Source organism: Halichoerus grypus, chromosome 7, assembly GCF_964656455.1.
Source record: "Halichoerus grypus chromosome 7, mHalGry1.hap1.1, whole genome shotgun sequence".
Taxonomy (NCBI): Eukaryota; Metazoa; Chordata; class Mammalia; order Carnivora; family Phocidae; genus Halichoerus; species Halichoerus grypus.
This window is the reverse complement of record NC_135718.1, coordinates 6,364,220-6,381,015: the sequence shown is the minus strand read 5'-3', so window position 1 is coordinate 6,381,015 and position 16,796 is coordinate 6,364,220. Positions and strand designations below refer to the sequence as shown.

At 43.8% G+C, this 16,796-nt stretch overlaps 1 protein-coding gene across 2 annotated transcripts in view; it reads right to left on the bottom strand.

The window, feature by feature from the left end:
• ADAM12 (ADAM metallopeptidase domain 12) overlaps window positions 1-16,796 on the bottom strand; it is a 345,968-nt gene that overhangs the window by 55,869 nt on the left and 273,303 nt on the right. For both annotated transcript variants that reach the window (XM_036113627.2, XM_078076981.1), the window contains exon 12: window positions 3,675-3,852. In XM_036113627.2, the coding sequence (XP_035969520.2) occupies window positions 3,675-3,852 (178 nt within the window). The remainder of the gene's footprint in view (window positions 1-3,674; window positions 3,853-16,796) is intronic.

Here is a 16,796-nt window from a genome sequence, read left to right as displayed (position 1 = left end):
TCCTGACCAGTACCATCAAATATCCAGCAACGTCATCCTGCTCATTAAGGTCTAAATGGCTCTACTAATGACGCACTAACCAAATTACAGATTTCCCCGAGCTACTAAGTTAAATCAGCTCTCTGAAAACTGGGTCCTAAGATTCTTAGAGAACTACCTCCCCCCACCCCTGACCAAATCACCGAATAATATAAGCAGCTGCTCAAATGGAAATGCAGCCAAACAGAATGGCTTTGACTTCAAAGGGGATTGATAATGTGAGAAAGATAACTAAGTTTAAAAGATATTTGCAGGCTACTGGCATTCTATTGACTTTAAACAAGGAGATAAGGCTGCTTTCCCAACCCTGTGAGCGGGATGAATGAGTGAGTTGTCAGGATATCCTTATGGTGGATGTAAATCTCATGCCCTGTACGGAAGGCTTCAGCAGCCACTTGCCTTCATAACTGCCCAGGATCTATTTCTTCCGCAGTACTGTATTTATCAGAAGAGACAAATTCTTCATTTGCTGATACATTTATTATTTTAGTACTCAATAGAAAAGTTCAACAGAGCCAATGAACACTAAGTCTCCAAAGAAAAAAGAGTAATGAAGCCATTAGAGAATGCTGCAAAAGCCCTGTCATTCTTGGGTTGTGGGCGGTAGACCCAGATTCTTCATCACTGTGCTCTGGGATGTCTAAGGTGCATCTTCTTGACAACAGTGGAGATTACATCCAGGAGCAAGGGGGCAGAAGCTGGGCTCAGTTGTACGCTGGGAAGGTGGTTCTGATCCCATTCACTAGCTGATGTGGTGATACACCGAGTCCCTCTTTGGGGGAGGGGGGCGGGTGTGGGCCAATATGAAGCATAGGTGTAACGAATATTTCCAGGCCCTGAGTACTGGGAAGCCAGGTAGAGAGCCCAGGTGAACTGAGCCCAGGTCTGACTAAAAGTTTTGGTCAAAGCAATTTGGAAACTGGATATGGGTTGTTACATCGTTAGATGCGGTTTGAAAAGCAAAAACTAAAGAACTGCAAATTGAAGCAAAAACCTTGCCCATGACTTTGAAAGATTTCTTGAAACAAAGGACTTCGGATGAGGAGAATGACAGTTCTCTTCAAATACCAAGAAATTATCTGTGAAATAGGACCCTAAACACAGATATATATAGTTGGGAACTATGTGCAGGCAAAATAGGGCTCTCCATAAGGAAGGGGTTTGATTTAATCAGTGCTGCCCTGCGATACAGTATCCTGCCTGGAGAGATAATAAGCACCCTGCCAAAGCTGAATGCCTCCTCGATGGAGGTGAAGTTGAGGATCACATCAGTGGATGGCAAGTTTCAGGCACTCAAACATTTGCTGACGTGATGGTGGTAGGGGGGTGCTGGTGGGAGGGATGGTGGGGGTGGTAGTAATGGTGGTGATGGTAGTGATGATGGTGGTGGGATGGTGGTGGTGATGGGGATGCTGGGGATGGTGGTCGTGGCAATGATGATGGTGGTAGGGATGGTGGTGGTGGTGGCGGCAATGATGATGGCAGTGATGGTGGTGGTGGGGTGCTGGTGGGAGGGATGGTGGTGGTGGTAGTGGTGGTAATGGTAGTGATGGCAGTGGTAGGGATGCTGGTGGTGGCAGTGATGATGGTGGTAGGAATGGTGGTGCTGGCAGTGATGATGGTGGTAGGGATGATAGTGGTGGCAGTGATGATGGCATTAGGGATGGTGGTGATGAGGATGACAGTGGTTATGGTAGGGTGATAATGGTGGGATGGTGGTGGTGATGGGAATGCTGGGGATGGTGGGGATGGTAGTGATGGTGGTGGTGGCAGTGATGATGGTGGTAGGGATGGTGGTGGTGATGGTAGGGATGGTGGTGATGGTAGGGATGGTGGTGATGGTAGGGATGGTGGTGACGGTAGGGATGAAGATGACAGTGGTTATGGTAGGGTGGTAATGGTGGGGTGGTGGTGGTGATGGGAATGCTGGGGATGGTGGTGATGGTAGTGATGGTGGTGGCGGTGGCAGTGATGATGGTGGTAGGGATGGTGGTGGTGATGGGGATGGTGGTGATGGTAGGGATGAGGATGACAGTGGTTATGGTAGGGTGGTAATGGTGGGGTGGTGGTGGTGATGGTGAGGGTGGCAGCAGTGCCCGTGGTGGTACTGGAATATGGAGCGAGTGACTGCTGATGGTCATTCTAAACCTGAGAGTTCATGACTCTATGAAGAGCTGTCAAATTTATTTAGATTAAATAAAGAATTATGAGGACTTCAAATCAAAGACAAACCATTTTAAGGCCACATGGCCTCTCCTGAGAACTATGGATAATTTAAACTAATTTTGTTTTTCTTCTTCAAGTAATTAACAAAGTCTCTAAGGAATTTCCCCTTTGAATACACCATCCCATGACAGTTTCAAGTTTTCCTTCACTAATCTTAAGAAGAGTTTCTATAGCCCCATGCATGAGGACTTGCTCCCGTACAGCAATCACCCCCAGCATGTTGTGAGCACAATTTCTGCTGCTCTGGACAGAGCTGTTATCACAGATAAATCCCGGGTTTGGAAAGGGCACACAGACATTTGATGGGACCACCCCTATAAGCCCCATCCCCTAGTATTTATTCACTCCCTACATTCTTCCAGAAATGGCCAGACTGAGCCCCAGATCGGTCCTGCTGGTATGGGAAACCACAGAGTCTTGGAGATGAAGCAGATGAAGATTCTACAATCAGTTGCCTCTCTGATAAACACAGGAATCTGAGGGATAGCCCAGGTTCTCTGCACATTTCCTTCCACCCCAGAACCCCCTTTCAGAGCAGCTCTCCAGAACATGCTCTTCCTAAGCCCTCTCCAAGCCTGTCTGTGCATCCAGCTAAGCCCGCCTTGAACCCGTCTGCCATTCCAGCTTGCATCAGCTCTCAGGGAGGGAATCCCACATGCAGACGGCTTGCGATACAAACTGCTTGCTTTGATTTAGACTAAACACAACCCCCTCCGAGCTTCTAGGAGGCACTTGTTTTTACCAGGAGGTCTTACTGTGTCCTGTCTTTCTCTTTCCTTCTCAAGATTATTCAGAGATTAAAAAGTGGTGCTATCATTTTTATGTTAACTTTATCTTGGGCCCTACGGAAACAAGAAATTTTCCTGACACTGGCTGGGAAACAGGGCTCAGTAAGCCATTTGCTGGATAAAAATGTTCCCTGCTTTTGCTAGCGAGCGAGGAGGCAGCAGCCTGGAGCCTCGGCTGTGGTATCAGGCAGAATCGCAACGCGGGCGGGAGCTCTCGGTTCAAAATGAATGTTGCTTATTCAAATTCCCCTCTGGTTGCTCGCCTTACAAAGAGAAAGAAAGGATGCTTATTAGCCATCTGAAGCTAGCATCCCAAAGCTTTCTTCTCTGTTAAACTCAAAGCTAAATGCTTTTTTTATTGTTTTTGTCCTCATCTCGCCTCACCTACATGGTGTCCTTCAATAGAGAAGATCCTTTATCGTTTCAAACCAGTGCTACGACTTCTGTGCCATCATTACAATTCGAGAGGGCCACCCTGGATTGTGCGGCTGTTCAAGGTGGCCGTTTAGGACTTTCCATCCTGAGTTTCTAGCACTTTCATTCTGCTGCGTCATTCTTCCATGCGCATGCTTTTTTGTTAGCTGTGGCCGCGAGGCAATGGTCCCGGGACGGGTCTCTTACCTCGGGCTCCCCACAGTCACACTCCTCTCCTTGTTCCACGTAGCCGTTCCCGCACTTTTGGCCCCCGAAAGACTGCTTCACTTCCGGCAGGTTAAAGAGGCACATCCCCACGCCCTTCTCCAGGCTGACCTCCAGGTCCTTCTTGCTACAGCTGCTGAACACCATGGGGAATGGGAACCTGTGGGGAAGAGCTGGGCCAGTCAGTTGTCAAGGCACAGAACGGGCAGGTGTTCATGGCACCTGCTGATGACACCTGCCCACCTGTCCGCTGTTCATCTCCGTGAACAAAGGCTTAACGACCTCGCACAAAACGAGGCACGTTCGGCTACCTCCCGGGATCTGCTCCTGGACAGTGCCAACGCTACCAAGGAGGAGGTGCTCTATCAAAAAAGAAATGATCTTTTGACAGTTTTCAAGTCAACAAATTTAGCCAGAATGTCATCATGGACAGCTATTAATGGTTCTGTATGAAACGATACAACAAAAAATGGATTCTTGGGACTTGCAGCTTCCATACAGTATGAACACATTCCGATGTCCTATCGGAAAGTACAAAGGAGACCCAAGTACAAAAGGCTGTGTTTATCAGTTCCATGGCTCCACGGACACCACCCTGCTAGAGGTCAGGGCCGGCTGATACAGGCGTGTGGGTCTACGAAGGGCAAATGACTGCTTCCCAAAGCATAGCTATGAGAGAATGGAGGTGGCCAGAAACGCAGGTCCTGTTCTTGCCCCCAAATCCCAGGACTACAGAGGGCTGTGGCAAAGCTGGCCAACTCCCCTGGGACGTTCATGTTCCCCCTTCCATGGTCTAGAGGGGCTGTCCCGTTCCCTCACTCCAGGGTGGCTCTATGACTAATTGTTGGCAATGGAACGTGAGCAGAGGTGGTGATGGGGAGTGCTTCTGGCTGAAGGTAGTTAAGTGAGTGTTCTTCTTCAGGTCCTTTCTTTCCCCACTGCCAGTTGGGCTCAGGGTATTCCAATGTCCCAGGAGCTGAAGGAGTCAGACATGGCACCTGGTCCTGACTCAGTGCTGGGAGGGAAGCCACCTGCAGCTTACAGCCCCGGGCTGTCACATGGAAGGGAAACACACCTACAGCGGCTACTGTTATCCAACACACGTGGGGTATCTCACTGTCTCCAAATGCATTTTCTCCTATCTTGAGACAGCAATGATTATAAGGGACAAGTGTGCCAGAAACCCAGAAGCTCTTATTACCTAGTGAGGAAGCAGGGGCCTGCTGACCAGTAAGCCTAAACACCTTCTTTCCATGCAGACGTTTAGGATGACATTATAACTGGATCCTAATCAACTGGCCAAACCAATGCAAGCTATTACATCTTCCTGAAGATGACAGACTGGCCACCATTTGATACAGTTTGGCAATATTTCGAGATCAGGATAATTTCATCCTAATACACTGATAACACTGCCTTATTCCTGCCCCCCTCCCAAGTGTTTTCTATCAATCTTAGGCTATTAACTCTGGAGTAGAATTCTAATCTATAAATAAATTGATAAGTGCAAATCTTGCTCGTGGATGGAAAGGCAAGAATAAACCAGGACTTATTTCTAGTGCTGTCACAAAGTTCCTTTGAAAATCTTTTTAACTTTCCTCAGCAGACAGATCGATTATTCTTGATATCAAAATGATGCGGATATCAATTTTGATATCAAAATAGCTTCAAATGATGATCACAAGAAAATTCTAATTTTATCAATTTAGAAATGCTTTGTATTGAAAAGGCAACGGCCCATCACACAGGGACTTGAGAGCACTGCTTCCCTTTGCAAAGAAGTAAGTTTCATCAAGGCGAGGATCAGACGTTCTTCAATGCTGAGAGTCCTAGGACACTTAGGGATGTCAGGGCCTGAGCCAGGAGGTCAGACATTATTCTCATGTGCCATGCAGCCAGGTGTTGTGATGAATTCTTATCAGTTCATTCTGGAAAGGAACTGATTTCTAGAATGTTTTAACAGCTCATTAGAAAAGACACTAGGATCACCTGTAAATCTCTGGAAGGGCTTAGAGCAAGAATAACAGTAGTTGAGAGAAGCCCAGGGAAAGAGTGGTATGAATTAACCTGTTTCACAAGGGGGCAGAGAATGTCCACTAATGTCCAGAGGCTAGAGGGCAAATGCCAGCTCCAGTCCCAACTTACACAGGTCCTCCCATCTCATTGTCTTGCAAAATAACAAATACATATTGGGCTTTGGGTAGATGACATTAAAGAAAAGGGATCGATATTGATAAGGTGAATGGGATCAGTTTAAGTCTAGGATTTAAACTTCAGAGTGTTTGGGAGAGGAGAGGAGATCCTTGTTGGCAAAGCCACATTTGTGTGCCTGTGCTAGATGCTGTCTGGAGTTATCCGTATAATAATGAATTTCAATTTCTCTTAGAAATAGGGGGATGAACAAAACATAGAAAAATCCTGACCATCATGGAGCTTGCATTCCAGTGGGGCAGGAAGGTAATGCATAAGGTAAGGGGGCCAAGAAAGTGTGCTAGAAAGGAATATCAAAGAGAAAAATAAAACAGGCAAGAAGGAGAGGTTGTGTGTAGGAAGAACGGAATTTTTAGGAAGGCTGCTAGGGAAAGACATCACCAGGGGTGGGGGTGGCATTTGAAGCTCTCACCAGAAGGGTGTGAGGGACCAATCTGTGGGCACATCTGGAGGAGGAATGTTCCAGGCACAGGGGAAAGCTGGTGCAAAGATACATGCAGAGATGTGACTGGACTAGAGGAATTTGCTCAGTAGAAGGCCCCTAGGCCACCTGAGTTCATGCCGATGGCAAGAAGACTACTAAGGAGTATCATTAAGTGGTGGTGGTGGTGGGGGCTCTACCTTGCATGGACCAGGTACTGATAATGGTTAAAGGCATTTTTCATAAGAACTTCAAACTTTATTATTTTCTCCCTTTTTAGCAAACTTTAAAAAAAAAAAGATTTGAGAGAGAGAGTGCGCATGCAGGGAGAAGGGGCTGAGGGAGAGGGAGAAAGAGAGTCTGAAGCAGACTCTGAACTGAGCCCTACATGAGGCTCAATCTCACGACCCTGAGATCATGACCTGAGCTGAAACCAAGAGCTGGATGCTTAACCGACTGAGCCACCCAGGCACCCTGAGTAAACTATTTTTGAACAACAAGCAGATAGAGAATATCTAAAAGTTATATTTAACCCAATGGCCCCTCATCCAATAAACAGAATTTAGTGAGGTAAAATGATTTCAAATCTCCAAAGGGAATTTGATGGCACCAAATATTAGATTCCTCTAATTATAATACAATCCTAATTGACACATATTTGAAAACGTTTGACATCCAAATAGCCACTGGTTACACAATGCCTAGTGAACAATTGAGGTCTTGGCTTAAGGAGTCAAAGAACAGTTCACTCATTTTCATGAAAAATGTGCAATGGACCATGAACAAGGTATAGAAGCTACTCCCCAGGATGGTGTCAAGAATCCATGGACAGGATCTATCAGCCCAGTGATTAAGATGGCTATTTCCATGGACAGGATCTATCAGCCCAGTGATTAAGATGGCTATTTCCATGGACAGGATCTATCAGCCCAGTGATTAAGATGGCTATTTCTTCAGCCCAGTCACAGGTAAAAGAATGACACCAGGAGGATGCTTGGCATGGCCAAGCTCATCACCCCACTTCCTAGGTACCAACTCTGCCTTTGAGCTTTGGACGACAGCAGAATTAAACCTTATGGGTAGGGGCGGAGCAAGATGGTGGAGGAGTAGGAGACCTGGATTTCCTCTGATCCCAGGAATTCAGCTGGATAGGGATCAAACCATTCTGAACACCTATGAACTCAACAGATCGAAGAAAAGAATAGCAACAACTCTCTGAACAGAAAAGCGATCACTTTCTGGAGGGTAGGACGTGCGGAGAAGTGAATCCGAGGCGATATTCGGGAGGATAGACGGCGGGGGAGGGGCCTCTGTCGGCCGCTTCTGGCAAGTGATAGAGCCACGGAGCACAAAATCGGAACTTTTAGAAGTCGGCTCCGCTGAGGGATGTCGCTCCGGTGGCTATGTGGGGGGTGGAACCCTCGCTGGGACAGTGTGGTCTCAGGACCCTCGGGGTCACAGAAAGACCGGGGGTGCCTGAGTGTGGCGGAGCTCCCAGGTATCAGAGCGGGGAAGCCGGCTGCAGAGACAGAGCCGAGGCGCGGGCTCTCAGCTCGGGGTTGCCATAAACCATGATCCATGGCACAGTCGGGCCACTGCTCCTCCAGCAGGGACCCAACAAGCGGCAGATCCGGGGAGACTCCCCTTCCTCCCCCGGGAGGAGTGGCTCGGGAGCACACCGCAGGGATCTGCTGGGTCTGGAGACTCCACAGCGAGTCGGGTGCCAGAGATAGAAACACTCGGTCACAGGCTGGGTGAGCACGGAGTGCGGCCAGAGACCAGGGAGACGGGAGTGATTGACTGCTTTTCTCTGGGGGCTCACTGAGGAGGGGGGCCCCAAGTTCTCAGCTCCTCCAGGCGGAGATTGGGAGGCCACCATTTTCACTCTCCGCCTCCAAAGCTGCATGGAAAGCTTGCAGGGAACAAAAGCTCCCGAGAGCAAGCCCGAGCAGATGACTTAGCCCAGACCCAGCAAGAGCAGGGCAATTCCACCTCCAGCAAAGACATTTGGGAACCACGGCAACAGGCCCCTCCCCCAGAAGATCAGCGAGAACAGCCAGCCAAGGCCAAGTTTACCGATCAATGAGAACAGCAGAACTCCAGCTCTAGGGGAATACTGCACATAAAATTCATGGCTTTTTGCCCATGATTCTTTACTCTTTCAAAGTTAATTTTTTTTAACTGTTTTTTTTTTTTGAATTTTTCTTTTTCCCCTTTTCAACCAACATCCTATCAATCCCTTTTTTAAAAAAATATTTTTATTTTTCATTTTTAGAGTCATATTCTATCCCTTCATAGTAGTTACCCTTATTTTTGGTATATATATATATAAGTTGTTCTGTCTTTAAAATTGTGAGATACAGTTTCTCCTAACAGATCAAAATAGACCCTAAATCTCTAGTGTGTGGCTTTGTTCTAGTCTCCTGCCTGATCACATTCTCTCCCCATTTTTTGTTTTTAAATCCTTTTCTTTCTTTTTTCAACCAACTTATCAATTCCTTTTATAAAATTTTATAATTTTCATCTTTACAGTCATATTCCACCCCTTCATCATATTAACCCTTATTTTTGTACATATATAAGTTCTTCTTTCTTTAAAATTTTGGGAGGCACTTTCTTCTAACAGACCAAAATACGCCCAAAATCCAGTGTGTGGCACTGATCTATGCAACAGCTTGATCATATTTGATCATATTCTGTTTTTTTTGTTTTGTTTTTGTTTGTTTTTATCTTTATCTTTTTCTTTTTTCTTTCTTTTCCCCCGGTTTCAGGTCTTTTCTGATTTGTTTAGTGTATATTTTCTGGGCACGTTGTTACCCTGTTAGCATTTTGTTCTCTCATTCACCTGTTCTCCTCTGGACAAAATGACAAGACGGAAAAAATCACCTCAACAAAAAGAACAAGAGGCAGTACCGACTGCCAGGGACCTAATCAATATGGACATTAGTAAGACGTCTGAACTAGAGTTCAGAATGATGATTTTAAAGATACTAGCTGGGCTTGAAAAAAGCATGGAAGTTATTAGAGAAACCCTTTCTGGAGAAATAAAAGAACTAAAATCTAACCAAGTCAAAATCAAAAAGGCTATTAATGAGGTGCAATAAAAAATGGAGGCTCTAACTGCTAGGATAAATGAGGCAGAAGAGAGAATTAGTGATATATAAGACCAAATGATGGAAAATAAAGAAGCTGAGAAAAAGAAACAACTACTGGATCACGAGGGCAGAATTCAAAAGATAAGTGATACCATAAGACGAAACAACATTAGAATAATTGGGATCCCAGAAGAAGAAGAAAGAGAGAGAGGGGCAGAAGGTATATTGGAGCAAATTATAGCAGAGAACTTCCCTAATTTGAGGAAGGAAACAGGCATCAAAATACAGGAGGCACAGAGAACCCCGCTCAAAATCAATAAAAATAGATCAACACCCTGACATCTAATAGTAAAACTTCTGAGTCTCAGAGACAAAGAGAAAATCCTGAAAGCAGCTCGGGAGAAGAGATCTGTAACCTACCATGGTAGAAATATTAGATTGGCAACAGACCTATCCACAGAGACCTGGCAGGCCAGAAAGGACTGGCAGGATATATTCAGACCACTAAATGAGAAAAATATGCAGCCAAGAATACTATATCCAGCTAGGCTGTCATTGAAAATAGAAGGAGAGATGAAAAGCTTCCAGGACAAACAAAAACTAAAGGAATTTGCAAACACGAAACCAGCCCTACAAGAAATATTGAAAGGGGTTCTCTAAGCAAAGAGAGAGCCTAAAAGCAACACAGACCAGAAAGGAACAGAGACAATATACAGTAACAGTCACCTTACAGGCAATACAATGGCACTGAATTCATATCTTTCAATAGTTACCCTGAATGTAAATGGGCTATATGCCCCAATCAAAAGACACAGGCTATCATATTGGATAAAAAAACAAGACCCATCGATATGCTGTCTGCAAGAGACTCATTTTAGACCCAAAGACACCCCCAGATTGAAAGTGAGGGGGTGGAAAACCATTTACCATGCTAATGGACACCAAAAGAAAGCTGGGGTGGCAATCCTTATATCAGACAAATTAGATTTTAAACCAAAGACTGTAATAAGAGATGAGGAAGGACACTATATCATACTTAAAGGGTCTATCCAACAAGAAGATCTAACAATTGTAAATATCTATGCCCCTAACATGGGAGCAGCCAATTATATAAGGCAATTAATAACAAAAGCAAAGAAACACATCGACAACAATACAATAATAGTGGGGGACTCTAACACCCCCCTCACTGAAATGGACAGATCGTCTAAGCAAAAGATCAACAAGGAAATAAAGACTTTAAATGACACACTGGACCAAATGGACTTCACAGACATATTCAGAACATTCCATCCCAAAGCAACGGAATACACATTCTTCTCTAGTGCCCATGGAACATTCTCCAGAATAGATCACATCCTAGGTCATAAATCAGGTCTCAACCGGTACCAGAAGATTGGGATCATCCCCTGCCTATTTTCAGACCACAATGCTTTGAAACTAGAACTCAATCACAAGAGGAAAGTCGGAAAGAACTCAAATACATGGAGGCTAAAGAGCATCCTACTGAAGAGTGAATGGGTCAACCAGGAAATTAAAGAAGAATTAAAAAAATTCATGGAAACCAATGAAAATGAAAACACAACTATTCAAAATCTTTGGGATACAGCAAAGGCAGTCCTAAGAGGAAAGTATATAGCAATACAAGCCTTTCTCAAGAAACAAGAAAGGTCTCAAGTACACAACCTAACCCTACACCTAAAGGAGCTGGAGAAAGAACAGCAAATAAAGCCTAAACCCAGCAGGAGAAGAGAAATAATAAAGATCAGAGCAGAAATCAATGAAATAGAAACCAAAAGAACAGTAGAACAGATCAACGAAACTAGGAGCTGGTTCTTTGAAAGAATTAACAAGATTGATAAACCCCTGGCCAGACTTATCAAAAAGAAAAATGTCCCAAATCAACAAAATCATGAATGAAAGAGGAGAGATCACAACCAACACCAAAGAAATACAATTATAAGAACATATTATGAGCAACTATATGCCAGCAAATTAGATAATCTGGAAGAAATGGATGCATTCCTAGAGATGTATCAACTACCAAAACTGAACCAGGAAGAAACAGAAAACCTGAACAGACTTATAACCACTAAGGAAATTGAAGCAGTCATCAAAAAATCTCCCAACAAAAGCCCAGGGACAGATGGCTTCCCAGGGGAATTCTACCAAACATTTAAAGAAGAATTAATACCTATTCTTCTGAAACTCTTCCAAAAAATAGAAATGGAAGGAAAACTTCCAAACTCATTTTATGAGGCCACCATTACCTTGATCCCCAAACCAAAGACCCCATCAAAAAGGAGAATTACAGACCAATATCCTTGATGAACATGGATGCAAAAATTCTCACCAAAATACTAGCCAATAGGATCCAACAGTACATTGAAAGGATTATTCACCACGACCAAGCGGGATTTATCCCTGGGCTGCAAGGTTGGTCCAACATCTGCAAATCAATGTGATACAATACAATAATAAAAGAAAGAACAAGAACCATATGATCCTCTCAATAGATGCAGCAAAAGCATTTGACAAAGTACAGCATCCTTTCTTGATCAAAACTCTTCAGAGTATAGGGAAAGAGGGTACATACCTCAATATCATAAAAGCCATCTATGAAAAACCCACAGTGAATATCATTCTCAATGGGGAAAAACTGAGAGCTTTCCCCTAAGGTCAGGAACGCGGCAGGGATGTCCACTATCACCACTGCTATTCAACATAGTATTAGAAGTCCTAACCACAGCAATCAGACAACAAAAAGAAATAAAAGGCATCCAAATCGGCAAAGAAGAAGTCAAACTCTCACTCTTTGCAGATGATATGATACTTTATGTGGAAAACTCAAAAGACTCCACCCCAAAACTGCTAGAACTCATATAGGAATTCAGTAAAGTGGCAGGATATAAAATCAGTGCACAGAAATCAGTGGCATTCCTATACACCAACAAGACAGAAGAAAGAGAAATTAAGGAGTCGATCCCATTTACAATTGCACCCAAAACCATAAGATACCTAGGAATAAATCTAACCAAAGAGGCTAAGGATCTGTACTCAGAAAACTATAAAATACTCATGAAAGAAATTGAGGAAGGGGCACCTGGGTGGCTCAGTCGTTAAGCGTCTGCCTTTGGCTCAGGTCATGATCCTGGGGTCCTGGGATCGAGCCCCGCATCGGGCTCCCTGCTCTGCAGGAGGCCTGCTTCTCCCTCTCCCACTACCCCTGCTTGTGTTCCCTCTCTCGCTGTGTCTCTGTCAAATAAATAAATAAAATCTTAAAAAAAAAAAGAAAAAGAAATTGAGGAAGACACAAAGAAATGGAAAAACGTTCCATGCTCATGGATTGGAAGAACAAATATTATGAAGATGTCAATGCTACCTAGAGCAATCTACACATTCAATGCAATCCCCATCAAAATACCATCCACTTTTTTCAAAGAAATGGAACAAATAATCCTAAAATTTGTATGGAACCAGAAAAGACCCCGAATAGTCAGAGGAATGTTTAACAAGAAAAGCAAAGCTGGTGGCATCACAATTCCGGACTTCAAGCTCTATTACAAAGCTGTCATCATCAAGACAGTATGGTACTGGCACAAAAACAGACACATAGATCAATGGAACAGAATAGAGAGCCCAGAAATGGACCCTCAACTCTATGGTCAACTAATCTTCGATAAAGCAGGAAAGAATGTCCAATGGAAAAAAGACAGTCTCTTCAACAAATCGTGTTGGGAAAATTGGACAGCCACATGCAGAAGAATGAAACTGGACCATTTCCTTACACCACACACCAAAATAGACTCCAAATGGTTGAAAGACCTAAATGTGAGACAGGAGTCCATCAAAATCCTAGAGGAGAACACAGGCAGCAACCTCTTCGACCTCAGCCGCAGCAACTTCTTCCTAGAAACATCGCAGAAGGCAAGGGAAGCAAGGGCAAAAACAAACTATTGGGAGTTCATCAAGATAAAAAGCTTCTGCACAGCAAAGGAAACAGTCAACAAAACCAAAAGACAACTGACAGAATGGGAGAAGATATTTGCAAATGACATATCAGATAAAGGGCTAGTATCCAAAATCTATAAAGAACTTCGTAAACTCAATACCCAAAGAACAAATGATCCAATCAAGAAATGGGCAGAAGACATGAACAGACATTTTTCCAAAGAAGACATCCAAATGGCCAACAGACATATGAAAAAGTGCTCAACATTGCTCAACATCAGGGAAATCCAAATCAAAACCTCAATGAGATATCACCTCACACCAGTCAGAATGGCTAAAATTAACAAGTCAGGAATCGACAGATGTTGGCGGGGATGCGGAGAAAGGGGAACCCTCCTACACTGTTGGTGGGAATGCAAGCTGGTGCAACCACTCTGGAAAACAGTATGGAGGTTCCTCAAAAAGTTGAAAATAGAGCTACCATATGAGTCAGCAATTACACTACTGGGTATTTACCCCAAAGATACAAATGTAGGGATCCGAAGGGGTACGTGCACCCCGATGTTTATAGCAGCAATGTCCACAATAGCCAAACTGTGGAAAGAGCCAAGATGTCCATCGACAGATGAATGGATAAAGAAGAAGTGGTATATATATATAATGGAATATTATGCAGCCATCCAAAGGAATGAGATCTTGGCATTTGCAACGACGTGGATGGAACTGGAGGGTGTTATGCTGAGCGAAATAAGTCAATCAGAGAAAGACATGTATCATATGACCTCACTGATATGAGGAATTCTTAATCTCAGGAAACAAACTGAGGGTTGCTGGAGTGGGGGGTGGGGTGGGAGGGATGGGGTGGCTGGGTGATAGACACTGGGGAGGGTATGTGCTATGGTGAGCTCTGTGAATTGTGCAAGACTGTTGAATCACAGATCTGTACCTCTGAAACAAATGATGCAATATATGTTAAGAAAAAAAAAAAAGGAAGATAGCAGGAGGGGAAGAATGAAGGGGGGAAATCGGAGGGGGAGATGAACCATGAGAGACGATGGACTCTGAAAAACAAACTGAGGGTTCTAGAGGGGAGGGGGTGGGAGGATGGGTTAGCCTGGTGATGGGTATTAAAGAGGGCACGTTCTGCATGGAGCACTGGGTGTTATGCACAAACAATGAATCATGGAACACTACATCAAAAACTAATGATGTAATGTATGGTGATTAACATAACAATAAAAAATTTAAAAAAAAAAGAAATGGGCAGAAGACATGAACAGACATTTTTCCAAAGAAGACATCCAAATGGCCAAAAGACACATGAAAAAGTGCTCAACATCGCTCGGCATCAGGGAAATACAAATCAAAACCTCAATGAGATACCACCTCACACCAGTCAGAATGGCTAAAATTAACAAGTCAGGAATCGACAGATGTTGGCGGGGGTGCGGAGAAAGGGTAACCCTACTACACTGTTGGTGGGAATGCAAGGTGGTGCAGCCACTCTGGAAAACAGTATGGAGGTTCCTCAAAAAGTTGAAAATAGAGCTACCATACGATCCAGCAATTAAATTACACTACTGGGTATTTACCCCAAAGATACAAATGTAGGGATCCAAAGGGGTACGTGCACCCTGATGTTTATAGCAGCAATGTCCACAATAGCCAAACTATGGAAAGAGCCAAGATGTCCATCGACAGATGAATGGATAAAGAAGATATAATATATATATATATATACACACACACACACACACACACACACACACACACACACACAATGGAATATTATGCAGCCATCAAAAGGAATGAGATCTTGCCATTTGCGATGATGTGGATGGAACTGGAGGGTATTACGCTGAGCAAAAGAAGTCAATCAGAGAAAGACATGTATCATATGACCTCACTGATATGAGGAATTCTTAATCTCAGGAAACAAACAGGGTTGCTGGAGTGGGGGTGGGTGGGAGGGATGGGGTGGCTGGGTGATAGACACTGGGGAGGGTATGTGCTATGGTGAGCGCTGTGAATTGTGCAAGACTGTTGAATCACAGATCTGTACCTCTGAAACAAATAATGCAATATATGTTAAGAAAAAAAAAAAGGAAGATAGCGGGGGGGAAGAACGAAGGGGGGGAAATCGGAGGGAGAGACAAACCTTGAGAGACGATGGACTCTGAAAAACAAACTGGGGGTTCTAGAGGGGAGGAGGGTGGGAGGATGGGTTGGCCTGGTGATGGGTATTAAAGAGGGCACATTCTGCATGGAGCACTGGGTGTTATATGCAAACAATGAATCATGGAACACTACATCAAAAACTAATGATGTAATGTATGGTGATTAACATAACAACAAAAAAACCCTTATGGGTAGTGTGTTCACTACTCTGTCATGGAATCACTTACCCACTTACTCAAGAAGGAGTCTTCAAGAGTCTATTATATTCAAAGCTCTGAGGAAGATCCCAAATATGGCTGGAACCCTTCCCACTGTCCCCTTGTAGGACCTTTGCCAAGGGAACTACCCAACACACCCATGCCCCACACCACCTCTCCATTCATAGAAATAAAATATGGACACATATTTACATATACATAAAATAAACATACCATATGTGCTTATCCATATAACATAGAATTTATATAAAAAGTAAAATTATAATTATAATGCATGTAATTATATTTAGTTAACATATACATACATATTTTTAAAAATAACTATTGAGAACCTTCTTTAAGCTGGGTGGCATGGTGGGTGCTTTCTCATAGTAATATTTCTTTCTTTTTTTATGCTTTTTTGCTGTTAGACTTAAAACTTCAAAGCAATTCAGTGAGACAGGTATTACTATTCTCATTTTGCCAACAAGATGAAGGACTGGTTTGAGAGTTTACGGTTAGGGGATGGGAGACACTGGATTTGATTCCAAGTTCAGTTATTTAAAAACCCCATTTTCTTCATGACTGAGGTCAGTGCACACTGCATTACCTGGAGGGAACTGCCAGAACATGGACAGTGATCAATAAACTCTCGACATACCGATTTAAATAAGAAGGACACATCCTCGCATTGCCCAGCATACGCCTGGATCAGCGGTTCTCAAAGTGTGCCCCCCTGCGTCAGCATCACTTGGCAACCTACTGGAAATGCAGATGCCCAGGCCCCACCCAGACCTACTGAGTCAGAGAAACTCAGCGGTAGGGCAGCAACCTGTGTTTTAATAAGCCCTCCAGGTGATTTTTTTAAAAATGGAGGTACAATCCATATAACAAAGTCCCCCATTTAAAAGCATGCAATGTAGTAGCTGTTAGAACATTCGAAATGTCGTGCCACTGTCCCCACTAGTAATTCCAGAACATTTATTTTCCTTACTCCCCTCCCCCAAACAAACCCCATACCCATTAAGCAGTCACTCTTCATTCCCTCCTC